A 26,981-nucleotide genomic window follows, 5' to 3' on the forward strand; every position below is an offset into this window, starting at 1 on the left:
TATAGTCCATCAAGGAAAATTTAGTAGGAGGGGCCGATTAACTATCACCCAATTGTTCTAGCAAAGCAACTTATGTTTTCTAAGTAGTGTTCTCTCCTTGCTCGTGCCCACTCAGACCCTCTATCATGTTGACTATTCTGCTCCAAGTCATTGTTGAAACAGTGGGCACCCCTGTCCTGTTCACTGCAGGTGACGCAGGTAGGACTGTGTCACTCGCTGTGTGGGTGAGAGCATGGGGACCAGAATAATCTTTCCACATTTCAGTGACAGGGCTACTGCCCTCTGCACGCCTTGATGAGCCCGGTGTACCTGCGGCTCTCCCCTCCCCTGTGACTCACCCCAGGGTGCTCAGGTCCTCACCTCACCCCAGTTCCACCAACACATCTTATTTAGTTAGTCTTAAAGGTTTCTACATTATCTATTTTTTAATGGACAAGGAATGTTTATACGTACTTGGAATGTACAGTAATTTTCCATATATGTACCTGTTGTAGAATGACGGAATCAGAGCTACTTAATGGCACCTTGAAGAGTATCCTCTCACTTAGGTGACGCAGAGGTATTGGCACTTAAGCAGGTTATCCACACACTCCCTTTGTTTAGTTGATACAGAGGGATACTGTAACGATACTGTAACTGATTGAGTCTGCAGTTTTCCTTGCTCTGTGGGGACTCAGGATCATGGCGCGCCAGGTTTCCTTTTCTAGGTGAGGTTGGCCTTCCCTTCTTCCTTGGTCTGTGCCTGTGATGTTCAGGAAGTGCCCTCTTGGTCTTTAAAGAAAGAAAAAGCATCAGATATTCTCCAATAAAGGAAAAACAGTTAGTGTGCGCTCCCGCCCTGTCCACCAGAAAGACACTGTCGGGCACTCCTCTGCTGTACTGTGAAGCATGCCATGTGTTTCATGGCATGGATGCAGTTGCACATTTTAGACTAGCCATGGCTGACTGAGCGAGGCCATGGCTGCTGCCGAGGAAACTGCAAACCAGGCAGAGCTGCCTGGCCATTCAACACAAAGCAGTCCTCGGCACTCATTCTGTAGCTCTCCAGACCCTTCCCCGGTCCCTCCACACACCACCACCGCCTCTTTACATCCATTTTCTATGAGGTACAACATACGTCACAGTGTGCTATCAGCTACTCCTACCAGCTGTGACCCGTCCCGTGCTTTAACACAGGTGATAGGCACCATGCCGTTGGGAGAGAAAGGGGAGCGAGGCTACCCCGGAACACCAGGATTGAGAGGAGAGCCAGGCCCCAAAGGTAGGTGCAGCCTACCTGTTTTCTTGTCTTCCTCCCTTCCCTCCCTCCACTCTTCCTTCCCCTCATCCCCCTCCTTCCTCTTCTCCTTTTGGAAGAATTTGACCTACTGACAAGTTGCCTTTTCTAGCTGCCAATCTCCCTGTCATACGAGGTTCTCAGGAGCCCCTTTTCCTCCGAGGCTTCCTGGGGATGGTGTCTCTGTAGGGAGCGTTCTGGGGACTCTGGTTCTGTCTTCCCATCCCAGACTATGGACGTCTTCAAGCGGCCCTGGCTAGACTGTGGCAGAGAAACAAAGTGTCCTCTACATGAATGACTTTGTCTCACTTTGTTCAACTTCCTCTTCCCCTTTCAAGGTTACCCTGGAATACAAGGCCAGCCAGGCCCTCCAGGTGAGAATCCCTATTTCCTGTTGCACTTTCTGTGTAGTTTTCCGTGTGTTTGTCACACACACTGGGTGTGTGCACGAGACAGGATGCAGCATCTCTCTAGTTACCAAAGCCCAATGTGTCCTGGTGTGTGTTTGCTTTCTATTTCATAGACAGATTCGTATGTCAGTCCTCATTTGTAGGCTTACGTGTGGACAACAGACGCTTGCTTCCTGGGGACACTGACTTGTCCTCTGGGGTGACCCTCTGGGTGCACATCTTGCCCTTGCATGGGTCTTGGCTCTGCCAGAATCCCTCCAGCTGTTGGGCTGTGGTTCTTTCCAAGAGAGGCGGATGGGATCCCCTTGTCTTCCTCCAGCATCTCTTTCCGCTCTAGACTTGAGTGGAGGCTCCCAGAGTCCTCCTGTCTTTACTGAGATCCCCATGTGGCTGTTTCTTCTCCCAGCACATCAGGACTGACTGTGTGTGATCCCCTGAGCTGTACTGCCCAGGGTCCCCACCATCCGCCTTCTGGGCCGTATCAGGCCATCTTGTGTGACCCCCTTAACACCTCAGCACGTAGAGTAACAGACGTGGACTCTACATTTTCAGATCTAGCCTCATCTTATCTTCGAGCCTATCCCGGCTTGACCTCAGGACTTACTGGGTTGTGCTCACCTAGAGGGTCCCCTCGGTGAGGACCCGAGTAGATATTTTATCTTGGACAGAATGTGACCTTCTGTACAGCTGTCATATTGCCTTCAGGCCGTCATGTGATGTCACATGAACTATTCTTACACTGCTTTCAGGCTTCTCCATTCCAGGCCAGACTGGTGCTCCTGGCTTCCCAGGCGAAAGAGGAGCAAAAGGTGACCAGGGATTTCCAGGCGTGTCTTTACCAGGACCTAGTGGAAGAGATGGAACTCCGGGGCCTCCTGGCCCTCCTGGACCCCCTGGACAGCCAGGCCACACAAGTAAGTGCCCATATATATCCCGTCAGATGCCAGGAGCCCAGGGCAGAGCTGGATGGGCCTGTTTGCTGCTAGAAGCAATGCCACAGAAAGGCTTGAGTTATTGACTTTTTTGCTTGAGTAGTTTTACAAAATTAACTACGCTACAAAAAAAAAATAACACTAACAATAAAATAGGCGTACATGGAAAAGCGGCATGGTAACCAGCTCTAAGTCTCCTGGCATTGGAGGGTAAAGAAAGGTGAGCAAGGTGATTAGTTTCACCTTGACTGACAGCTGAGTGTATTCTGCTTCATGTAGAGAGACTGCCTAATGCTTCTTAGAGTCCATAGGGGACAGATTGCTCTGGAATATGCCATGGCGTAACGCAGACTAGATGGAGACTCCCATGGAGAGCCTTCTGTATCAGCTTTCAAGAAAAGCTGAACATAAAGTAAAAACTATTGACTGGCTTATTGTGATGCCATGATCTCATTTCAATAATTACAAGAATGTTCCAGAAGATTTAAGTCAGCCAGTCAGTGGGAGCATATCAGATTTCCAAGGCAGAGTGTTGGGTACTTCTGGGCTAGAGCCAGCATGAGCTATAGTGGGTATCTGTGGTAAGAACCCAATCTGGGGGTAATCACCATTGTGGGCTGTAGATGGGAGTTTGTGGTGGAACCTCCGTGTGTGGTTGACAACAGGTTTATGAGCCTGGAGCTCTGGTGACGTTGATTCCAAGAACTCAGGCTCGTCTGGGAAGGAAGTTCCCAGGATGGGCTTGGCAAGGAAGACAGCGGAGGGCCAAGGGGTTGACTGAATCAGATAGGCGGCTCCCTGGAGGAAGGATTGGTGTGGCTCGCCGCTGGGAGAATCGGCGGGTTATATGTAGGTTTATGGAACTTCCTCTTCTTTTGTGACTTGAAATGTGGGGAATGAGGATGAGCGTCCTGGAGACATTCCATCCACAACTGCCTGTTCTCCATGTTGGTTTTCTTTTTTGAGTTAAAAAAAAAAAATCACAGGCTTACTTGGTGGACGGTAAGAACTGAATTCCTAAAACGTTCAAATCAGCCTGACATATTTTGGTTTGATAATCGAGGGTCATGTTGGGAGAGGGTGAGAATGTCTCGCTGTGTCTTATAGTTTTCAAACATTTCTTTCAGATGGCATTGTGGAATGTCAGCCTGGACCTCCTGGGGACCAGGGTCCTCCCGGGGTAGCAGGACAGCCCGGTTTGACAGGCGAAGTTGGACAGAAAGGTAAGCGATGCTTGTTTATTTGATCGTTTTTGAATAGTAACTGTATTCATGCCGCTCAGTTTCCCCCATCGCCTGGCTTAGGCTTTGGCAGAGTAGGGCAGGGTGCAGGTCCTATTCCCATTGCTTTGTTTGGGGGTGCTCCACGTCCACTCCCAAGAAGATGCCTTCTGCAGCTCTTCTGCCCCTGATGGCTGATGCTGTAGCTGTGATAGGGAGCAGGAAGAAGAGACAGCCATGAAGGCCAGAGAGACATTCTTTCCTCACTCCCAGGGTTGAGAATCCAGTCTTCCCGTGTGTAAAAGTCTCAGCTGATACCACAAGCTTGCGAGTTTCCTTCTCAAAGGATGCACGTCTTTCCCTTAAGGAAAATCAGGAATCTATACACAGGATACTGGCGACCTTTCGAGTGTTTGCGCCATTGGGTCAGACAACTCTTCTATTGATGGATTAACTTTCCTCTGGGCTTTTGGTTTTATCTCTAACCTTCCAAGTGTTTGCTGTGATGTCAGTGCAGGGCGCTGATTTATCTCTTTAGCAGTTGGATCCGGAGATGGAGGATGCTGGCTGCATGGCCAATGAGGGCATTGACTTAGCACGGACTAAACAATGGCATTCCAATATTTATGTGCTTGTTAACCTTAGAGCAGAACAAACTGGGGCCCCGTAAAACCAGCCCCGTGGTTGACCATTCCTGACTTGGGCTATAAAGAATTTTGACCCTTTAAAAATCTAATGTTGCATGGGAAACAGCTTTCGAGGGCTTCTTAGGGCAACCGTGTAACTATCCTCACCACACACTCTCTACTTATGAAGATTTGTTATTCTGTCCTTTTGATGGACTCAGTGTTTGGAGTTCTTTAAGCTGAAATCTTGTTTGTCCACCTTCTGAATCCTAGGAGATGCATTGTGTGTGTGCATGCGTGTGTGTGTGTGTGTGTGTGTGTGTGTGTGTGTGTGTGTGTGTGATGCTGGAGACAGAACATAGGCCCTGTGGAATGGATGTGAGAACGCCTTTCTAGTGAGCAATGCTATGGACCAGAGTGATGTTGAAGAAGGGAGAGTCTGGCTGGCGCGTCTGCAGGACTTTCTCTGTGTCTGCTCTCCGGGCACGGTAGAGCCTTCTGTTGACACATCCTATAGTAAGCATATGTTAGCTATACACTAAGCACCCTGTGTTTCTTCCTTTAGGTCAGAAAGGAGAAGGCTGCCTTACTTGTGATGCAGAAGGACTCCGAGGCCCTCCTGGACCACAGGGGCCCCCAGGAGAGATTGGTAAGTGGTAGGAAGTGGAATGAGCTATGATAGAGGTGGCCTTGGGGTCAGATGCCCCCTCAAACACAGAGGATGAAATTCTGTAACCAGAGTGGGTACTCACACATGGACAGCCATGGTCACCCGCCACAGTGGTGTCATGTGCTTTCCAGTAACTGCACAATGGCATAGCGGGTTCTCCCAGCTCCACAGTCAGTTAGCTCAAGGGAGGTCATCTTGTTTGTCTCACAGGATGTTGGGGTTGCAGGCTGGGGGACACTGCAGCTATCTGTCTCACTGACTTGGGCCCAAGGCTCGTTCGTGATCACTCCTCTGAGCCTATCAGTTTTAGTTTTATTTATCCACTGCCCTGGACGTTCCTCAAATGACAGTCCACTTCACAGAAAGATTTTGATGTGGTTGAGTCTCGGGGGCAAAAGGTTCAGAAGACTTGTCTCATAGCTGCTATGTTCCTGTCTCTAAGGTTTCCCCGGACAGCCAGGGGCCAAAGGTGACCGCGGTCTGCCTGGCAGGGATGGTCTTGAAGGAGTGCCGGTAAGTGCACCGCAGGGGGATCATACCTGTGTTTGAAGTCATCACCATAGGAGCCACAGTAGTGGGCGCTCGTTCGTGTTCACCCAGCATGTTATGGGAGCGGGGACATCCTTTTTCCATGCTCGCTCGGGAGACCCAGAGAACAAGCGAGACAAATCCACAGTTCAAGTCCCTTCAGCCATCTCATCCCCTGGCTTGCTTTCAGTGCCCAGTGGAGACTGGGCAGCCCAGTGTCCTTCCCACAGGGTCTCAGGTTCAGGTGGCCACCTCTCTTTGTGACCATTGCCTGTGGCATCCCCTTGTCAGGGAATGGGTTCAGCCTAAGAGCGTCTGTGGAAGGAGGATGACAAGGTGACATTCATATCACCGGCATGTGTTCTGTAGATGGCTTTTCCAGTCTGTGGCCGAATCCACGTAAATTCACAGGGAGGAATATAACAACTTTCCCCTGCACAGAATTCCAGCTGCTAAGCTTTGTTCTGAGAGAAGTCATTCTGAGAAGAGAAGGGGTCCACCTTTACTACTGTGCGCACTTGCTCTGTTTGCAAGCCCTTCTTCCCCCGCCCCTCCCCTTGCCCTGTAAGCCTCGCTGCTTTCTGTAACTCTTTCCAGCTCCGTCTTCTTCATTAGAAACCAAAAGTTACGTATTTGACCTTACCCTTTTCTGATGAAACTCTTTCAAATCCTTTATTTTTGGATACTGCTCGAGGAGGCCAGAGCAGAGCTGCATCAAAGCGGGATGGAGGCAGCCCGAAGGCTGCAGTGGCTCCCTGCTTTTGAAGTCAGGGCCCTAGCTGTGTTCCAGAATGGCGCTGGTACCTACAGGGCCAAGTCAGAAGATACAGTTGTTTAAAACAGTTCTTAGTGGAGGAGAAGTTCAAATAGCAGCTATGTGGGGATCAAAGTGAGAACTTTGAGGGAGGCAGAAAAGGTTCTTTCCACCTGTGCCGGTTGCTTTCATCCTGTATCTGCCCAGCTTTTCTGGGGTCCTTCCTGCCTCAGCCAGACATTCAGCTCCTGACCCAAGATATCCCAAAAAGGGCAAGGAGAACAAAGAGGTGAGGGAGAGGGGCAGTTGGGGACTCGTCAGGATCCAACTTTCTAAGATGAGCAGCAAAGCTTGTGGCTGCAAGGGAGCACGCCCACAGATCCCGAGCAGACAGCCATTGCCCTTTCTCTGAAGCTGAGTCCCGGCTTCAGAGGTGGTCCTCATGGTTTGAGTGTGGTTGGGGGCTGGAAGACATGGAACAATAGGGCAGAGGTGAGCTGTGGGTTTTCCTTCTGTTCAGTGTTCTGTGACCTTTGCCTTTGAAAGACCAGTGCTTGATTTTAGGAATGAGCAGTAGATCTTACAGGCACTGGCATCACTCAGCCACCCACCAAAACCTGTTGTGTGTGTCTGACTTGGCCCAGGGGCTGTGTGAATCGTGTCAGAAGTAGATATCACAGTTGTCCCGTCTTCCTTTGTTAAAGCAGCCAGTGCCAGGCTTTCAAGGCAGCCATCGATCCCGCAGGGAACATGGATCAAACAGACTTTAGATGAAGCATCTTTTTCAAAAGCATCTCGGATCAGGATTCTGTGTGCCAAAAGGGTTGCTGAGACAGTTTAGCATCATCATTGCCACTTTTAAAAAAATCAAGGAACTGGAGCAATGGCTCAGGGGTTAAAAACACTGACTGTTCTTCCAGAGGACCTGGGTTCAATTCCCAGCATCAGGTGGCTGCCTCCAACCTTCTGTAACTCCAGCTCCAGGGGATCCAACATCCTTTTCTGGTTTACATGGGTACCAGGCACTCATAAGGTACACAGTCATATGTGTAGGCAGAATACATATACATACATATAAATAATTTTTTAAAAAAATTAGAGAACACGAGATTCTCTGCCTAATTATAGCGTCTCTTTATCACAGATATCAAGGAGGCAGATGGGAAGCTTTGGTTCTTCAAAAGCTTTTCAGATATAGGAGGAACAGGCCTGTGGGCACATCATCCCAACGAAACTGAGCAGTTTCTGGAATGGCAGTCATGCAGCATGGTAGAAAGGCCCAAGTGTCTGAGGAAAGGCTCTGTAGGACTGTCTAGTGGCTTCCAGGACTTATAAGTACATATCTGTGCATACTAACTCTAGAAAACCAGTTAGGAGAGCCACACCATTTGATGAAACCTTGAAATTCCTGGTCTTCTGCTAACATTTCCAGCAGGTGACTGGCAGAAATAATCATTCTCCATTCTTTAGACTTGTGCAAACAATCTTATTTCCAGATTCTAGCTCAGGGCCAGCCGAGACCATCTGTCACTGTCTAGTGGTGTGCTCTGCCACATCAGAGGAATTCTGTGTTTACACAACTATTCAGCTTAGGATCCAGTGGCCAATGGTGGCATCTGAACCTTTGAACTGTGGATAGCATGGCTGAAGAATTGACTTTTTCAATTGTTTAATAATCTAAATGTTGAAATAGCATAGAATGGGGCAGAGGGTAACTGTGAGACCCCCATCCTTGGGCGAGCTTGCACCAAAGCTTCCTGTGTGGACCCCAGGGTTGGACAGGGCACAGTTGGCTGAGTAACAACTTCCCTGTCGCTTAGCCTGTGTGCTTTTGACTTTCAGGAGGTCTCTCCCTTCTGCATCAGTCCCAGACTAGATGAACTCTGAGCAGGCCACAGGGCCTTTGCAAGCCCCACCCCCGTGTGTGCGTGGAGGTTCAGTATGTAACACTCCACCCTCAGCAGTGCTCAGGTGGTGTGGGTGTGGAGACCACGGACGGGCTTCATAGACGGGACCACTTACGTTTGCACCCAGCTGCCACACTTCCTGGCTGGGCTGTCTTAGATACATGACTCACTTCTCTGCCAGACTGAGACTCCCATGTTTGCCTTGCAGAGTTGAGATAAAGGTCAGAAATGGTAAGGGTCCTGCCACACATGGCTGTGTGACCAGTGGTCGCCATTTTTTTAAAAATATAATTCTTACATGAATTTTACTCTAGATTGGTTTCCTAATCTCTTCCATCCAGGAGTATACATTGTAGGTACATGCAATGGTTTGATTTTGAACCACACCTACCCAAAGGGCCTTTTGATACGACTTATGAAAATAAAATAAAGTGAGTTATGGAGAGTTTAGATTCTGCCAGGTCCTCCGTGGGCCTGGTGTGCCTTTCTCACGACCATGGCCAGGCAGTTGGAACTGTTTTTGGTGCCTTTGTCATCTTTCTGCATCTCTGCTCTCGAGGCAGCTAGAGGAGAAGGGGTGGTGGGTGTGGACAGTCTTTATAGGTTCAACATCCAGGAGCTAAAAATACTCTGTGTGTCTCTTGACAGAGTCTTGGGGAAAATTCAAATAGCTTTCCCGATTAAAGAGCAGGTCCTGGGCTCCTTTGCCTGGGTTTCCCAGTCACCAGTACCCTGGAAGCCCCTATCTGTTACAGACTGTAGGGTGTAAATGCAAAAAACTCTCAAGCTGGTTCAGCCGCCTCCTCATTCAGACACAGCGGTTTAGAAGTCATGCATGTGTAGTGCTTGCCTCCTCCTCATTCACACGTCTTAATAGTCACGCATGCGCAGTGTTTGCCTCCTCATTCAGACACCGCGTTTTTAGGAGTCACGCATGTGTAGTGCCTGCTTCCTCATTCAAACTGACACGGCTTAAGAGTCACGCATGCGCAGTGCTTGCCTCATGCAGACAGACACGTCTTAAGAGTCACGCATGTGCAGCGCTTGCCTCCTCATTCAGGCACACGTTTTAGGAGTCACACATGCGCAGTGTTCCAACAGTTGCCAAGGTAGTCTCAGGAAGGTTTAGCAGACATTAGGGAAAAGAAAGTTACTCAAGGGTTTCTCAAAGTTGGGCTCAGTGTTGTTGCTCTCCTGTCCCTTTGGGTCCGTCTGAAATTTTAAGAGCTGCGGGTGCTAAGGCTTTGTCATGGCGCTGCAGGCTAGTTTCTGCAGGACATCTTAAGATGTGGTGTTCCAAGAAGGATGGCTCCTCAGCTCCAAGTCTGACTGACTGCTAACACCTCCCACAGTAGCTTCCTGGTGACACGAGGTGGTCTGTTTTTACAGGGTCCACAAGGTGCACCGGGGCTCATGGGCCAGCCTGGAGCTAAGGGAGAACCTGGCGAGATATTTTTTGACGTGCGACTCAAAGGTGACAAAGGAGACCCAGGTTTTCCAGGACAACCAGGCATGCCAGGAAGAGCGGGAACCCCAGGAAGAGATGGCCACCCAGGACTTCCTGGACCCAAAGGCTCCCCGGTAGGTTCCTTTCCAGACTCGGGGCATGTGTTTTACGAAAGGGGATCTGTGAAGAGCAAGGAGATGAATGGTTTGAGTCATAGCTATGGCGTATGCTTCTCGGCCCCTGAGCCAACATGTCAGTGGAGGTAGGGGTTAGTGGGGTAGACTTGTATAATAGGTTACAGATGCCTGTGCCTCTTTGATGTTCTAGGGACTGAATAGATGAGTTTTCCTCTCTTGTAGCCTCTGTGGGAAATGATTCTAAAGCTAACAGTGAGCCCGTCATTGTTTGAAGTCTGGGATTCTAGACCTCTGGCTGTGAGGCGGCTTAGGGAGAAGAATATTGGTGTATTCTTACCTCCGGGCTGACCTGGTGGTGCGTGGCACAGTAAACAGTGCCAGCTGACGAGACTCTTGTCCCGGTTCTGCTGTGGACGACACAGGAATAGGCGCAGAAATCAGGTTGTCCTTTGACAGTCTTTCCTGCCTTTTGTCTTCTCAGGGTTTGGTAGGATTGAAAGGAGATCGAGGTCCCCCCGGAGGAGTTGGCTTCCCCGGCAGTCGTGGTGACATCGGCCCTCCTGGGCCTCCAGGAATCGGTTCCATTGGTCCCATTGGTGAAAAAGGAAATGCAGGCTTTCCTGGAAACCCAGGGTCCCCAGGCCTTCCAGGTGAGACTTCAGGACCTGAAGGGGAAGCTTCAAGGTCACAGAAACTGGCTAGGGGTCAGAGATGCAGGGTGCACATTGGTTCACCCTCGAGGAGTGAAGAGTTCGTCAGTGTTCTGTCTTTCCTTTTTCCTTGTGTCACATGGGCCAGTTCGTGCACAGAGACCACAGATCAGCCAGAGTCAGCCTCTCAGGTGACTTGAAAAAAACATGAGGCCATGTTTTGTTTTTTTAATTTTTGTTTTTTAAATCCATTTTCTGCTTGCTCCTTTTGACTTCTGTGTTTTCTAAGCAGTATGTATAATCTTCACTTTCCTTTGATGTTCAGGCATCTAAGTTGCAACATCCACATTGCCATTTAATTCCCATTGACTTAGGTCATTTGCTGACTGTCTTTTGAGTGGTTTATATGCCAAACACTAGGCGGAGTGTTGATAAGCATTGGGAAAGAGACCCAGCCCTTGCCCTCCTGTGCCCTCCAACAGGGTCTAAAAATCTACAGCAATGGTAACATGTTACTCCCTATGTTGTGAGCACCCAGGATGACTGAGGGTGGCTGCATTGGGGGTGCTGCACCCCTCTGCCATCTATAAGTGGGCACTCGAAAGTTTATTTGCTTAATGTGATTCTGCACTGACCTGAATGAGCCTCTCGTTCCTGAGACAATCCAGTCTCGGATGGTGAGGCCAGAAGTGACTTGCCACAAAGGAGGAAGTAAGTGTGTGTACTGGTAAGGATTTAACAAGTTACAAAGGCTTATGAAGGACTGAGGGTGACTACAGAAAGTGCTAAGGAGCCCCGTGAACAGACCACCCAGCGGCAGTGGGAGCTCCACAAGCGTGGTGGCACCTCGCTACTCACAGCTCTTGCTGATGGTTTCCCTAGCCATGACTGTAGCCCAGACTTTATCAATTCCTGTCCTCATTAGGGGCATCGTTTCCTCTCAGGATACAGGCAGTTGTTCAGTGATGAAGTCCAAGGGTGGTGTCCCCGAGGAGCCTTTGCCACCATTGTCATTAGTGCAGCCAGCGTGACTCCATTACTAACTGTGCTTTGTGAGCGGAGGACCTTGAGTGTCTCTCTTCTGGCTCTCCCAGAAGCAGGGGCATACTGCACTGACTTAGGAAGACCCCAGTGAGCCAGAGAAGGGGAACTTTCTCACTTTCCCTCATGGTTCTGAATTCAAAATCGACAAGGTGAGAATTCCCGCAGCCTCCACAACCTGCAGGAGCCACGGAAGGAGTTCAGTCAGATTTGGGAGAAATCGGCAGTGTAGTTCCTCGCAGATCCAGGCACCCCACCGAAGAAGGGTCCCGAAGGAGGTGTTGCTGGTTTTACTGACCAGCTGTCCTCATTCTGGAGAGTTTGTCCCTTGGGTTTTTGTTCTTGCCCTCCAGACCCTGTCAGCCTCCAAATCAGAAAGTTGATCTTTGATCTGCGGAGTTGTATTTATGTGGTGATCCCACATGGCTGGATCCCAGGGGTTCGGGACCCGCAGATGTGTGCTGGGGTTAGTCGGTTCTCACGGTCTACAATGAGACGCCAGACGGCCCTTCCCAGAGGGTCCCCTTTATCTGGAACTCGAATGCTGTGCTCAGGAGTCCCTGTGCACACTTTGGGGAGCCCTCATTCTTTCTGAACAGCTGTGCCCTGACCTCCAGTGGCTCTCTGACTGGGAAGGGGTAGGGCCTGAAAGTGGAGGTCTCTATGTTACCGCAGGGCAGTAGGAACCGTGATACTGCTCCAGTGGGATAAGACACAATTGCTTGCTTGCGCGGCATGTTTGAGTGAGCAGGTGCACATTCTGGCTTGGATGGAAAGCAGCTGAGCACTCTTCTGTCTGATGGGTTGAAAATAGTGGTTGGGTTTTTTGTTTTATTCCTTGGGTTTTTATTTATTTATTTGAGATGAGCTAAGCAAGAAATGACCCAGGGCCACCTTACTTTTTGTTATGGGATATTTTCCAACTCTCTGTGGCTTGAATGTGAAACTCCCAAGGAATCCAGAGTCAAATAAACATTTCGGTCATTTTGGGGACACACATCTTGAGTAGCTCTGGGAGAGAGTCTAGGCATGCAGGGGAGAAATAAGAAATCCAGGGGCTTTTCTTTGCAGAAGTTCTGGGTGCCTTAGAGGATGGGCAGTGGTGGCCACAGCCCGTGTGTCTTGAGAAGATACAGGGACTCACTTGGGGAGTGTTGCCCACAGTCAGTGTGTCCTGAGAGTAGGGTCTCATTTGGGGAATGGTGGCCACAGCCTGTGTGTCCTGAGAAGATGCAGGGACTCTTTGGGGAGTGGCTGCCACAGTCTGTATGTCTGAGAAGATGCAGGGACTCTTTGGGGAGTGGCGGCCACAGTCTGTATGTCTGAGAAGATGCAGGGACTCTCTGGGGAGTGGTGGCCACAGTCTGTATGTCTGAGAAGATGCAGGGACTCTTTGGGGAGTGGTGGCCACAGTCTGTATATCTGAGAAGATGCAGGATCTCATCTAGGGAGCTCCTTTGCTGTGTACTGCATGGCACACCCATGCTGTCTTCAGAAAGGCTGAGCTATGACAATTCACATACATGACTATTTTATTCCCACAGGTCCAAAGGGTGAAGCGGGAAAGGTTGTCCCACTCCCTGGCCCCCCTGGAGCTGTAGGCCTTCCAGGATCCCCTGGGTTCCCAGGGCCACAAGGTATTGTTGAAGTCTAGCTTGCCCGGGTACCCCAGGGCTCCCTGAAGCATTTCTCATGCTGACCACACCTTCCTCGCCACAGGTGACCGAGGCTTCCCAGGAACCCCAGGACGGCCAGGCATCCCGGGAGAGAAGGGTGCTGTGGGCCAGCCAGGGATTGGATTTCCCGGGCCTCCAGGCCCCAAAGGTAAACCTCTGATGGGCCTAGCATGGGGCTGTGACTCCGTCCATAATACCAAATGGGGACCAGTCATTCAGTGACTGGTCTGTGGATCTATGAGGAAGAGAAGGCGATGGCAGGGTCCCTCCATATTTTCTGGTCACTCAAATGACAATGTTCTTACCACCTCAGGCTGATGGACACGGCACCATCTTGCATAGAGAGTTTTCCTCACTACTGTGACCGAATTCTTGACTGCAGCAGCAGATATGGAGGGAGGGGTCTACTTTGTCTGGCGGCTGAAGGGGCATCATGGCGGGCAAGGCCTGACACATTGCATTGCAGTCAGGGAGCAGAGAGAAGTTATGCCGACTCTCAGTTCATATTCTCCTTTTCGTTCAGCCAGCGACCCCCAACTCATGCGACGTACCCGCTTCCATGGTGGGTCTTCCCACCTCACCTAACCCAGCCCAGAAACCCCTTTACAGACATACCAAGAGGTTTGTCTGCCAGGTGAATCTCAACTCAGGCAGTTTGACAGTCACCGAGACAAGCCAAGGGTGTTGGGAGAGCCCTCACGCCTGTAACGGTTTCCGTCACTCTTCCAAACAGGTGTTGACGGCTTGCCCGGAGACATAGGACAACCTGGGAGTCCAGGCCGCCCCGGATTTAATGGCTTACCTGGCAACCCAGGACCACAAGGCCAAAAGGTGGGTACCGACTTTCCCGTGCTGCCTGGTCCTCATGCTTGTTCATCGGGCATCTGGTACGTGGGTTATTAAGCTTGTGGGATGGTTTTCTTTTTTAATGGCACAGACTGCCAGAGGCAGAAGGGAAACATTGCCTCAGCTTTGGGACCATTTCTTGCCTGTGTGCTGGGTCCCAGCGTGAAATGTGTCTCTTGCTGTGAGTGTCGTATGAGAGCCACTGTCAGAAAAGAAAGAAGTCACCAGGGTGTGTGTGTGTGTGAGAGAGAGAGAGAGAGAGACAGACAGACAGACAGACATAGGACATCCCGGGAATTCAAGGCTGCTGTTGCTGTGTGGCCCACTCTGCTGGGCCATTAGCAATGGTGTTCCAGGCTTGACACCAACAAAGCTCCCTCCAGTAGTGACTACTGGAAACACATCCTCTCCTTGCCCCGTGTGCCCCGGGCAGACATGCTGCTGGCCCAACCCTGCGCTGTAATTAACAGTTTCCGGGGCCTCTGATGTCCTTCTGCACCACCCTAGGCTGGACGGAGGCCCTTGCCTGACTAGGGAAACTGTTGGAAGTGAGAGAAAGGGCTCAGGGCTCTAGTGAACCACTGCCCATGATGGAGTCAGCCAGGTCCTGTCCTCACTCTCTCGGGAGAGAGCAAGTGTTAACAGGTGACGGTATTCCCGTCATCCAGAGCCTGCTTCCTGCAGACTCCCCAGTCTAGGTAGCTGAGCCAGGACAGCCTGGAAAGAAATGCTAACATTGATGATCGATTTGCTTCTGGTGTCTTGGGTTTCCAGGGAGAACCTGGCATTGGGCTACCAGGACTCAAAGGGCAGCCAGGCCTCCCAGGCATTCCTGGTACACCTGGGGAGAAGGGCAACATCGGGGGACCAGGTGTCCCTGGAGAGCAAGGATCCATCGGCCCCCCTGGACTCCAGGGGATCAGAGGTAATGCTTTAGCCTGTGTCGGGTACCTGTTCCCCTTGGGTCCCAGAGCGTCCACATCGACTGGGTGGGTGGGAGACACTGTGGGTTTGTGGCTGTGGTGGTTGTATGGATGGATGGGTGGCATATGGAGTGGACTCCATTCTAGCCTCCAACTTGTTTCCTTCCTTCCCCACAGGTGACCCAGGACCTCCTGGAGTTCAAGGCCCTGCAGGTCCACCAGGGGTTCCAGGAATAGGACCACCCGGAGCCATGGGCCCTCCCGGAGGACAGGGACCTCCAGGGTCATCAGGTGATGTGACTGTCCCTTCCTCAGAGCCTGTGAACTGTGGGGTGAGAAGGGAGGTTAGCACAGTGGCCAAAATAAAGGGGAGGGAGGTGCATTCTAGTTTGTAAAAATGGTTTTGGTTATTTGCTTAACTCAAGCATTCTTCCCCCTGAGTCTGGTTAAAGTGCCAAAGAAATCTGTTACATATTCAGTAGTATTTAAGATTTTATTTATCATAAACTCTTCCTTTTATCTTTGTTAGGAGACTTATCAAATTGCTGATAATTTAAACTAATTCTTTTGTCTAGTTGCCTTTGTTCTTATATCAGTAATCCCAGAGTTATGTTAGTACTGGGGAAGCGGGGAAAAATGGTGAGAACTAGCCTATGTTGGCTGGGGCTAGTGGCCTTTACAGAGGTAACGATGACCTACAGTGGCAGGAAGCGGAGGGTTTTCTCTTACGAGATGCCTTACCCATCGTCTCGGCTCTGAGCACTGGGCATCATTCAGGCCCCCCAGTGCTGGCATGCTCACATGCTGTCCTCAGGAAGTACTCTCCACGATAATGCCTGTTCTGGAACATCCAATAAGTTGCTCAATTTATCCAACCTCAGGTCCACCTGGAGTCAAAGGAGAGAAGGGTTTCCCTGGATTCCCAGGACTGGACATGCCCGGCCCCAAAGGGGATAAAGGCTCTCAAGGACTTCCTGGCCTCACGGGACAGTCAGGGCTCCCTGGCCTCCCTGGGCAGCAGGGGACTCCTGGATTACCAGGATTCCCAGGTAAGCATCTGAACTCGGCCTGGATTGTTCGAGAGGAAATGCGGCTTACTTTCTCCTTTCCTGACTCCTGGGCCTTTACCGTCTGTGGTTCACGTAGTGACATGTTCTTAACTTTCCTTTCGACCACAGGTTCTAAAGGCGAAATGGGCGTCATGGGAACCCCAGGACAACCAGGCTCACCAGGACCAGCTGGCACCCCAGGGTTGCCTGGAGAGAAAGGTAGGAGGGCCAGCAGCTTGCAAACCAGGCCGTGTCGTACCGCCTTCTGCCTTTATTTCTCGAGAATCCCGGGAAGTTCCTGTACTATGATAGATGACATTTAGTTTTAAGACGTAGATACGAGAAATGCAGAAGGTCGCTCAAGGGACTGGAAGACACCTCTCCTCTCAGAGGTCGCCCAAGGGGCTGGAAGAGTTAACTCCACGCAGAGAGGGTGGGCGTGCAGTGCTGGCTGTGCCTGCCTAGCTGAGATGAAGAAGACAGGAATGACTGAGTTTCTCTCCTCAAGGAACTGTGGACTCTTCCAGTCCCATGAGGGTGCAAGTCTTGAGTGCCCCAGAACCACGTCACTAGAGCCCACTTTGTGGGCAAGCCCAGCTTTTCATTTCTTCTTCTCTGAAATCGATCAAAAAAAATTCATTTTTTTTTTTTTAAAGAGAAGCAGAAGCTGACTGTAAATGTAAGACATGACAAAAGGGGGAGTTGACGTCAGGATGTGGAAGCTTTCTACTCTATAATTTGTCTATAATGGGGGGCCCTGGGAGTGACAGGGGATAAGGAAGCGGGAAAGAGGACACTTCAGAAGGAGGGAAAAGGGGTTCATCCAAACGGCGTGTGTTGGGGTCACGACCAGATAATGAACTTCTGAAGGCGGCTTTGTCTCTTCCCAGATTTGCATTCTCCCTGTGGGTCAGACTCAGTTTCTAGTTCTTTCCCAACCTTGCAGGCTCTGGCTGGAAGGAGCTAGGTCTGGATCTCACTGGGTGCTTAACTATCTTTCCTCTCCAGGGGACCATGGCCTGCCAGGCTCTTCAGGACCCAGGGGAGACCCTGGCTTCAAAGGCGATAAGGGGGATGTTGGGCTTCCCGGCATGCCAGGATCTATGGAGCACGTGGACATGGGCAGCATGAAGGGACAGAAAGGAGACCAAGGAGAGAAAGGTGAGTGGGGGAGAGAGGCCTCGGCGACAGAGGTGGCAGATGGGCCTCACGGGGAAACCGGTTTCTGCATGAACCCCAGGTCACCCCGCTCTGAAGCAGACGTGGGAATTCATGTTTTTCTGTGACATACAGGACAAATTGGACCCACTGGTGATAAAGGTTCCCGAGGAGATCCTGGAACGCCAGGAGTGCCTGGGAAGGACGGACAGGCGGGGCATCCTGGACAACCAGGTAGGTGTGGACAGTATGGCCAGAGCCATCGTCAAGAAACCCGCTTCCCTGTGCTTTCCACAGATGCTGAACTGTGGGATTTTTCTCTCATTCTAGGACCTAAAGGTGACCCAGGTCTTAGTGGAACACCAGGAGCCCCTGGCCTCCCTGGACCCAAAGGATCTGTTGGAGGAATGGGCATGCCAGGTAACCTGGATGCAGAGTCCAAGGCTCCGTGACGTATACAATGTGCACATGGGGACGGGTGGGCTGTCCGCAAACTGGCACTGCCCGCTGGGAAGAGGGAGGGCCTGGGAGCCACCTCTCTATCATACAGTCTCCTGTCTAGGGGTGGGTGGTTTTTGGCTGACACTGTGAGCATTGCTACAAGTGAGTAAAAATGAGCTCCCCATGGACAAGTAGTTGGGGAGGTGTTTCCCAGCAAGCCTGGGAAGTGACAGCCAAGACTGGGACCTGCCTTCCTGGCTCCTCCCAAGTCTGTGAGCCCCATACTTGCCTTAACACCATAGGCTGCTGGTTATGCCTGTGTCTACATGTCATAAACCCACGCATGGTGTGTGAAACTCTCCTCACTGCCTCTCAGCCCTGAGCTGTTGGTATCATAAAGGTTCTTTTCCAGTTGTTGGCAAAGTTGTGTTTTCGCTCTCTCTTTATACAAGGATGGCCTTTGAAAGGTGGAGGGAGCACTTCCCAAGGTCTCCTGATGTGGCTTGCCCGAGGACCCCTAGCCGTGCCGTTGACATGCCCATGAGCAGAGTGATTTGTGTTCTGTGACTGTTCAGTGTTAGTGGCATCACATTCAAATTTGCTTGTCTGTATCACTAGGTTTACCCGGACAAAAAGGTGTGCCCGGCATCCCCGGCCAACAGGGCGTCCCTGGCTCACCTGGAGAGAAAGGAGCCAAAGGAGAGAAAGGACAGACAGGTCTACCTGGCATTGGGATTCCCGGGCCGCCCGGCGACAAGGTAATTTTCCCTCATGCAAACATCTCCCGTCTCTGTGGAAATGTTCCTGACATGTTTCTCTAAATGGTCTCAGCACTTCCAGCTAACTCAAAGTCATCTCCTGCTTCCACTCCTTGTCCTTCCTCCCTAGGGGAAGATCTAGAAGCTCTTTAAGAGGGGAGGGTGGCTTCATATCCCAGGGAGGAAGAAGAGGGGTGGGCTGAGGAACTTGGCAAAAGGAAAGGAGACAGTGTCAGCTCTGCCTCTTCTCAGACGAGACGTGGGCTTTGTCTCTTTTCTGGAAAGCCTAGCAGATGGCTTTCATTGCATCAAAATCCATTACCTATCGCGTGCTTCAAGACTTGGAGCTCACATCCTTGCTTCTTCCTCACAGGGAGACCAGGGACACGCGGGTTTCCCAGGCAGCCCTGGCGAGAAGGGAGAGAAAGGCAGCGCCGGAACCCCAGGGATGCCAGGGTCCCCAGGCCCAAGGGGGTCTCCAGGGAGCATCGGCCATCCAGGTAGTGGAGCTGGCAGTTCTCCGGACAGTGGCTCACAAACAAGGGAAGTGCAGGAGCACACAACTTTTGCACTTTGGTTTTCTATTTAGGAAGCCCAGGCCTGCCTGGAGAGAAGGGAGACAAAGGCCTCCCAGGATTGGATGGCGTTCCTGGCGTCAAAGGAGAAGCAGGTAGGGACCCTTTGCTGACACTTGGGTGGGCAGATGACGAGCACCTGGGCTTGATGGGGGTCAAGGTGTGGGGTCTGATCCTCGTGGGATCATCCTTCATTGTGAACCAGGCCCTAGGATGCTGTTTCTGGTCTGGGGTCAGCTGGTCCTATCCATCCACTTTCAGATCCACAGACTGAGTCTGTAGGGTGGTTGTGGTTTGGGGGAGGTCAGGAACTAGGGCCAGCATCTCCAAGCTGTTTCTATAACAACATGGGCATCTCAGACATTTCCCCCCTTTTCCTCTGTGAGCACTGGGCGTGGTTTATGCTGTTCCTAGCTGCCAAGAGGGCCTGTGGGAGGGTGTCAGGACTGGTTTCAGGGATGCACGTGCAGGGAACAGTTCTTTACGATGTCTGAAAGCAGTCACGTCCCAGGAGCTATGGTGCACAGAAGGTCCATGAGTGATTGTGTCTTTTCTCCCCAAGGTCTCCCTGGGACTCCCGGTCCTACAGGTCCAGCTGGCCAGAAGGGAGAGCCTGGCAGCGATGGCATCCCTGGGTCAGCGGGCGAGAAGGGCGAGCCAGGTAGGTCCTGTTCCTGTTTCCCACTTGGAGCCTGCAGACGTTGTTGAGCGAACACAGAGACACCTGTGCCGTGTTCCCTTCAGCTCCTAAAACACAGATGTGGACATGAGGGATGGGACCGGATCGGGCCCGGGATACCCGTTTCCTCTCTTCGGGGTGGGTTCAGGAGACATGGATGCAGCCCTTGCAGGGAGAAACGGCACCTTGCTGTCTCGCTCGCGTTCACTATGATAAAACGGAAAAGAAAATTCCTCTGTCCCACGTTTTCCCAAGTTTGGAAAAGAGTCCCAGTCTCCCAGGGTCCAGGGGTCTCAGGGTTACTGTCGCTTCCTGCATCTGCTCCTTTTACTGGGAGAAGAGCTGTAACTAGGCAGGAAAACCCATTTCTAGTGATGACAGTGACAGCTTGAAACAGGTAACCCTGAGTCGAGCCAGACAGGAGTGGAACAGCTGGGTTCCTTGCTGTTACGGCTGCCCTTTCTCCAGTTCTTTTTCTCATTTTCTATAAAGACAATTTATAAGATGCCTTTTCTACTTCCTCCTCCATCTGAATCTCCCCCCTGCCTGTAGCTAGCGTGCAGCTGGCTCTGCTCCCCACTGCCCAGCTCTACATGTCTCCCTCCTCCTTTGAGAGCATTGGAGAGTTGGGGTGTCACCTGATGAGAGCCCATCTGTGTGTCTTTGCTGCAGTCACGCTACCCACGACTGAGTGGGGGTTTTTATTCTGGCCAAGTCAAACTCAAGAGTCTGCCCATGCTGCTGCCCCCACCTAATCCTTGGCTTTATGCACCAGTGACAGGCAGCAGCCGGTGTGCTGGTGCCTCAGCTCCTCAGGGTGTTGGGACCCTCTGCCCCTGGGTAGCTAGTGGCACAACTGTCAGGCCTAGAGTGTTGGGACCCTTGGGTCCTAAAGCATGACAGGTTCCTGGAATTCTGACAGCCACGGCCTGCCGTTTATCATCTGAAGCCTTTCCCAACTGTTATTTTCTCTGCCGCATCTGCGCTGTCTTTCCCGCCCTGGCTGTTCTCGGAAGCTCTCCAGCCGTTCTCTGGTCTCTGATACCACAGTCTCCTCTTGTGTTCTCAGCTCAGTCCGTTCTGTGGATGGTAAAGATCAAAGTTGTGCAAGGAGTGTGGCCTGTCCTAGTGCAACCTGGCACAGATGAACAAGACCAGGCTAGACAAAAAGGAAGCCTCTTGTTGAACACCAGGGGGCAGCAGGCTAGAGAAGGAGCCAAGTGCCTGCTTGAAAGGGGAAGGGGGTGTCAAGGGTGTTTGCACCTATCGCAGGCCTTCCCTTCTTCTGGCCCACCAGTTGGGAGGTACTTCTTCTGTGGCCTGGGCGAAGATGGCTCCAAGGTTATTTAGAATTCCGTGGGGTCTACACTTGCTATGTTCTGAGACTTGTTCAGGCCGTCCGGATCCACTGGAGTGTCTCAGACAGCAATGGATCCAGGCAGCTGGGCTGCAGTGAGGGCAGTCCACTGGTTCAGAAATAGGTCTGCTTGACTGATCCATTCCCTGCTCGGACTGCTCAGGCCTTATAAGGGTAGGGTCTGCACGATGGCTTCCGGTTTTCCCCGAGTCCTCACAGAGAGCATAAAAATGGTGTTTATGATAAAGACTTAACCTCTCAATTACAGCAGCAATCAACAGGACTTGGTAGCATCTATCAGGCCTCACTGTGTCTGCCTTCTGCCCTAGTGCCCCAGGGCGAGGGGAGCCCTCCAACCTGCCTTGACAGAAACAAGCTGCCGTTAGCACAGATCATTGCTGCTCAACACTAGTGATGCGAGCAGGAAGGTCCTTAGGGACTGACTGTCCATGTCCCACTGCAGGGGCCATGGCGACAGCAGGGGTGTCCCTCTGAACTCCCTCTGTGTACTCTGCAAGTGTCATGTGGCTTCAGTAGCACGCCCATTGCCTCCCACTGTCTCTGCAGCCAAGTAAAAGGCATGTCCTTCTCTTTCTTCTTCCTGTAGGTCTTCCCGGAAGAGGCTTCCCAGGATTCCCAGGGAGCAAAGGAGACAAAGGTAACCCTCAGCTTCACACCTTCCTCTCTGCCGGTATCACCACAGTAGGGGAACAAGGACTACTGTCCGTGGGACTCCGTGTCCCTCTTAGCAAGGCATGGCTAATGGATGACCTATGATTACACCATCTAATTCGTGGTTGACATGATATGTGGTACATGACAAATACCTTCTGATATTCTTATTATTGCTTAAGTTTTGAGTAACATGTAAACATGGGTTCCCATCCCTTGAAGACTCTTAGTTTCTTGTTTTTTTTTTTTTTTTTTTTTTTTTTTTTTTTTTTTTTTTTTTTTTTTTTTTTTTTAAAGCAGTTAGCTAATTAGTTAAGTGTGCATGCCTGAGAATGTGAGGTTGTAACCTACCGTGGGAGGGGGTTATGAGCTGCCATGGGGGTGCTGGGAACTGAACCTGGGTTCTCTGCAAGGGCAGTTAATGCTCTTAATTGCTAAGCCTTCTATCCAGCCCTTACTTTCTTATTTTTGAAAATAGCTTTTTTTTGGGGGGGGGAGGGTAGTGTTACTGTCTAATAGACCACACATATTTAAAGTCTGCCATTCTTTAAATTTTGACTCACGTATGCACCCACGGAAGCATTGCATTCTGGGCAGTGCCACATCTGTTACCCCACAGCTGCTCTGCTGCTTCTGATCTCCCATCCTGCACCCCGACCCCTAAGAGACCCCCGAGCAAACCTCCATCTCCATTTAGGAGCTGCAAAGGATCTGTATCTCCTACAGGCTCATGCAGACACAACTGGACAGTCTGCGCTGTCCAGTTTCATAGCCTGACTTCTTCCCACAGCACATCCTGTGATTTAAATCAGTCATTCACCCTTGACTGCTGAGCAGTGTTCCACTGAGTTAGCTTTGTCTGTGTCTCGGAACGAGCAAGCCCTTGGCTTAGGTAGTGCAGTTGCTTGAAGACTCCAAAGCACACGTAAGCCACCTCTGTCGTAGGACTCTTCTTTTAGAATAAAGAGCGGCTGGATTCTTTTTCTCAGCCGGGGCACGGAAGAAAGCTAGCACTGAAGGAGCTTCCAGAGGGTGGGAAGTGTTTCGTCCCTGGCCATCAGTGTGTGTAGCATCCCTCTGTGGTCTGTGTTCCTCTGGTCACCACCATCTCCCTCCCTTCCCTCCCCCTGCAGGTTCCAAGGGTGAAGTGGGCTTCCCTGGCTTAGCTGGGAGTCCAGGAATTCCTGGAGCCAAAGGGGAGCAAGGATTCATGGGTCCTCCGGGCCCTCAAGGACAACCCGGCTTACCTGGCACTCCTGGTCATCCCGTGGAGGGGCCCAAAGGAGACCGAGGACCTCAGGGTCAACCCGGCCTGCCAGGTAAGGGCTTCTCAGCCGACCCGTGCTCAGGTTATCAGCTCCACACCTGTCTTCGTGTTTTCATTCCTGTTAAGGCGTTTAGTTAGAGAGCTGGGCTGCAGGAAAGGAAATGACCAAGAAGCGGCAGCACGGGCGACACTTGGGCACCTGCTTTAGTCAGTGCCGCACTCTGATGCTTTCCACCCAAGCTCGCCTGCCGTGGTGGTGTCGGGCCTCAGACATTGTGGCTTCGGGTATTTCAGAAGCTAACCCCATGGCATTTACGTGAACACTCTGCAGTGTCCATACCCCAGGCTTCGTAAGCGTGTGGCTTTATTATTTAGTTATTTCAGTAGCACCGGGATGGAGCAGAGACTTTGTGTATGCTAGGCAACTGCTGAGCTGCGTTCCCTGGACCTTTTATTATTATATCATCATCATTGTTTTGAGGCAGGGTCTCTTTAGGTTGTCCACGTTGGGCTTGAACTTACTCTGCAGCCCCGTACACTTGAACTTGGTCTTCTTCTGCTTCAGTCTCTGGAATAACTGGGACGACAGACTGGGGCCATTACTGCCACAGACAGACCATTTGGATGTGGAGTCTGCTGTTTCTGTGCCCATTCTTCCTTGATTTCTTAGAGGCCTGTCTTGCTCTCCAAGGCCATGGGGCTAAGGCTGCAGACCACTGTTGGCAGTACTGACTGTACCGTAGCTCAGTGACAGTCCAGGGTCCTGCCCATCCTCCTTAACTCTGCCTTTTGTCCTCCACATTAGGGCATCCGGGACCTATGGGGCCTCCAGGGTTCCCCGGACTCAATGGGCCGAAAGGTGACAAGGGAAATCCAGGTTGGCCAGGAGCTCCTGGGGTTCCAGGCCCCAAGGGAGACCCAGGATTCCAAGGCATGCCGGTGAGTGGTTGAGTGTAGACGTGGTTTTCAAACAGAGGCTTTTCTGGTCAAGAAAGAGTGCCCTTTGTGTGTAAGTGTGTGTACACGTGTGTAACTCTCCCCGGCCCCTAAAGCACTTCCCTCCTTTGGCACCAGCACGGGAAACTATTACAACATGTTTTTCACAACCTCCTTTTTTGGAGCCATTAGGAAGGAAAAGCAGAGTATAGTTTAGTGCCCAGCTTTGCAGCCTGTTTACAGATTCAGTGCAAGGAGCCAGTGGCCTGGGAAAGGAAAGTTCTGGGCAGCCGCAGCTGTCTTCTGGGGTTGGCATCGGGACACATGTGTTGTAGATGATCCATGGGCCAGTCTGCAGGGCACGTAGCTCATGGGCCTGTGTGTGTGTGTGTATGTGTGTGTGTGTGTGTGTGTGCTGGGGGTGTTAATTTAGCTTTGGTTTCCTGTAGTACCAGCAGAACCCTGCTCTTAGATAAAGTAACTGTTTCTGGTTACACTCTTGGCTTACCCACCACATGGCTGAGGTTCGGCTTGGATTTTTGGCTCAGCCACCACCATGTCCGAGTGTCGCTCTTACGCTTGGTCAAACAGATGTGTTAGCAGAGATTCAACCTCTGTCCCTGTTTCTGCCTCCGTTTCTTCTGCTTTCGGCTTCTCTCTGTCCCTGTCCCTGTCCTCTTCTTCCTCTCCAATGCGCTTTGAAAGAGACTGTGAGTCGGGGAGCTGGGAGCTGGCAGAGCTGCAGGAGACCTTTGCTGAGGTGGAGCAGCACTCAGGGTTTCGTTTGACGTCCACCCGGGTTGTCGCTCATCAGTAGCAGCGGAGACACTGGGTGCTGATTCAAGGGCAGACACTAGAGTCAGAGCACGGGATGCTGAGATTCTTCTGGGTAGATCTGGGGATCAAGCCCATGATAGCCCACAGTCTACTGCTGCTTTTAACTTCTGAGTCTTCAAGTTGTGAGCACTGGGAATAATTACGCAAACTGGCTCCACGGAGTAGCGGTGGTCGTTCCTACCTGCTCCCTGCCCTCCATGCCCCTGTACATCCCCACGGTACATGGGGGGTACTCATGAGTCTGTTTTCATCTCCTTATTATATTGCAGTTTCTCGGTGATACAAGTGCAGGCAGTTTTCCAGTTATTCACGCAGCCTTGATTTCATTCATCAGTCCCCTTCCCTGCTCCTGGTGACAGTCACTGTCGCTCTGTATACATGTTGTATAAATAAGTGTGTATATTCATGTATGTATGTTTTACACATGCTGATTACGGTACTTTTCAAATTAGGGTAAGCAAATCTCTATAAGAAATATTTTTTGGATATGGCTGTGCATGCTAGGCCACATGTCTAGAGAAAGAAACAACTCGATTGAAATATCAAAGAGATGGGCTAATATTCTTGAGCATATGATATCATATTACATATACTTAAGTATAATTATATTACAAAGGAAACTTGTCCTTCTTTAGTATTTTTAAATTTTTTTTCATAACTAAAATTATAATTCACATGAGACAAGAAGCTGATTCCAAAGAACCATCACTACTGACCAGGGGACGTTTCCAGAAGGGTGCTGTGGACCTCATAGCACTGGATTTGTCTCCATGGCAACTGTCCATGGTATTCTGGCTGTATTCATGGCCTCAGGCTGGTGGGTGGAGACAGCGGCTGCAAACCCGAGTGAACTTACCGTGTATATGAACTATTGTAATATCCTTTCACGTTGCATCATTTAAGGAATTGCTAGGCCCCATCAGTTCACAAACCCCTGTGCAGAGTATGGAAGGGCTTCCCACCTGGCAGGGTCCTGTTCCTCAGGGAACATAAGTGTCCTGAGCCGTGAGCATCTTCCTCCAGCTCATATTTCCTTTGTGATCTGTAGGGCATTGGCGGTTCTCCAGGGATCACAGGCTCAAAGGGAGATATGGGACCACCAGGAGTTCCAGGATTCCAAGGTAAGATGCTGAAGTCCAAGCCCAGCAGCCTTGCTGCCGAGGGCCTGCTGTTCCAAAGGCTTCCTGAGCACACACGCTCCAATACTCAGGTGCCAACACGGCCGCAGCAAGAGATAATGCTATCTTCAAGTTAAAAGGGCAGTAGATTTCCCTGTTTTTGAGGCCAGGTCTAACTGCCTGTTACTGACTGGCCTTAAGCGTCTGACAAACCCCATGCCTCAGCCCCCGAGTGCTGGGACTCCGGCTCTGCACAACTGCTGACAGCTAACATTGGCCTTTCTGTGCGGCGTGGATGGCCGGCTGTACGAACCAGTAGGTCACATATCCCCAACAAAAAATCATGACTTTGCGCTATTGGTTAGTTTATCAGTGTGGTCGGCAAACATGTCCTGGGCGCTCGCAGCCTCCACACATCGTGGTTACTGTGGAGTCAGACTCGCCTGAGCGGTGAATTAAAGGAGCACTCACTCTACAGGTGTCTGTGGTCTGTCAGACAGATTGTGACCACAGATGCTATCGTATGCCCCTGCCCTGATTGTCGCTGTCTTATGGTGGCTGCTTATAATATGCTAGCTTCTGGTTCTAGCAGGAGAAGTTTCCTGAGATTCTGCAGCTGAAAGAATAGCGTGTTTTCTTCCTTGACGATAAATGGGGATGACTTCACTGTGTGTGTATGTGCATATGATGGATGTATGTGTATATATGTGTCCGCATGCACAGGTGGGGATGCAAGGGCGTGTATATGTGTGTGTGTGTCTGTGTATGTACACACACCCGCTTATGCATCCCCATATTCATGCATATGGTTGAAAGCTCCATGCAAAGACGATGTCCTCTTCCCACCCAGGTCAGAAAGGTCTTCCTGGCCTCCAGGGAGTGAAAGGAGACCAGGGGGATCAAGGCATACCCGGCCCTAAAGGTAGGTCAATTTTTAATGCACCAAGCTTTATCAGTGATCTGGGGAGAGCAGAAGCGACCTAACACACAGGATTGACTTTTCAGAGGTCAAATGAGAGGAAGGTGGTGATGAGAAATTCTTGCGGATGTCTGTTGGGGTTTTTAACATCAGCCTGTCTTGGTAGTGGAAT

The 26,981-nt window shown here is 50.9% G+C and overlaps 1 protein-coding gene across 1 annotated transcript in view; it reads left to right on the plus strand.

Annotated features, from left to right (window-relative positions):
* Positions 1–26,981, plus strand: part of Col4a1 (collagen type IV alpha 1 chain) — a 114,721-nt gene that overhangs the window by 76,240 nt on the left and 11,500 nt on the right. Inside the window, exons 19-45 of the mRNA XM_050137126.1 lie at positions 1,177–1,261; positions 1,615–1,650; positions 2,436–2,600; positions 3,746–3,841; positions 5,030–5,113; positions 5,577–5,647; positions 9,713–9,904; positions 10,389–10,557; positions 13,143–13,235; positions 13,318–13,422; positions 14,008–14,105; positions 14,895–15,045; positions 15,221–15,334; positions 15,925–16,092; positions 16,222–16,311; positions 17,101–17,253; positions 17,386–17,484; positions 17,581–17,670; positions 18,310–18,449; positions 18,823–18,949; positions 19,039–19,119; positions 19,587–19,685; positions 21,668–21,718; positions 22,866–23,051; positions 23,805–23,938; positions 25,821–25,893; positions 26,741–26,812. Coding sequence (XP_049993083.1) covers positions 1,177–1,261; positions 1,615–1,650; positions 2,436–2,600; positions 3,746–3,841; positions 5,030–5,113; positions 5,577–5,647; positions 9,713–9,904; positions 10,389–10,557; positions 13,143–13,235; positions 13,318–13,422; positions 14,008–14,105; positions 14,895–15,045; positions 15,221–15,334; positions 15,925–16,092; positions 16,222–16,311; positions 17,101–17,253; positions 17,386–17,484; positions 17,581–17,670; positions 18,310–18,449; positions 18,823–18,949; positions 19,039–19,119; positions 19,587–19,685; positions 21,668–21,718; positions 22,866–23,051; positions 23,805–23,938; positions 25,821–25,893; positions 26,741–26,812 — 3,022 coding nt within the window. The remainder of the gene's footprint in view (positions 1–1,176; positions 1,262–1,614; positions 1,651–2,435; positions 2,601–3,745; positions 3,842–5,029; positions 5,114–5,576; positions 5,648–9,712; positions 9,905–10,388; positions 10,558–13,142; positions 13,236–13,317; positions 13,423–14,007; positions 14,106–14,894; positions 15,046–15,220; positions 15,335–15,924; positions 16,093–16,221; positions 16,312–17,100; positions 17,254–17,385; positions 17,485–17,580; positions 17,671–18,309; positions 18,450–18,822; positions 18,950–19,038; positions 19,120–19,586; positions 19,686–21,667; positions 21,719–22,865; positions 23,052–23,804; positions 23,939–25,820; positions 25,894–26,740; positions 26,813–26,981) is intronic.

This window comes from Alexandromys fortis, unplaced genomic scaffold (assembly GCF_014885135.2).
Source record: "Alexandromys fortis isolate MF-2015 unplaced genomic scaffold, M_Fortis_MF-2015_v1.1 scaffold_3, whole genome shotgun sequence".
In the NCBI taxonomy this organism is placed as follows: domain Eukaryota; kingdom Metazoa; phylum Chordata; class Mammalia; order Rodentia; family Cricetidae; genus Alexandromys; species Alexandromys fortis.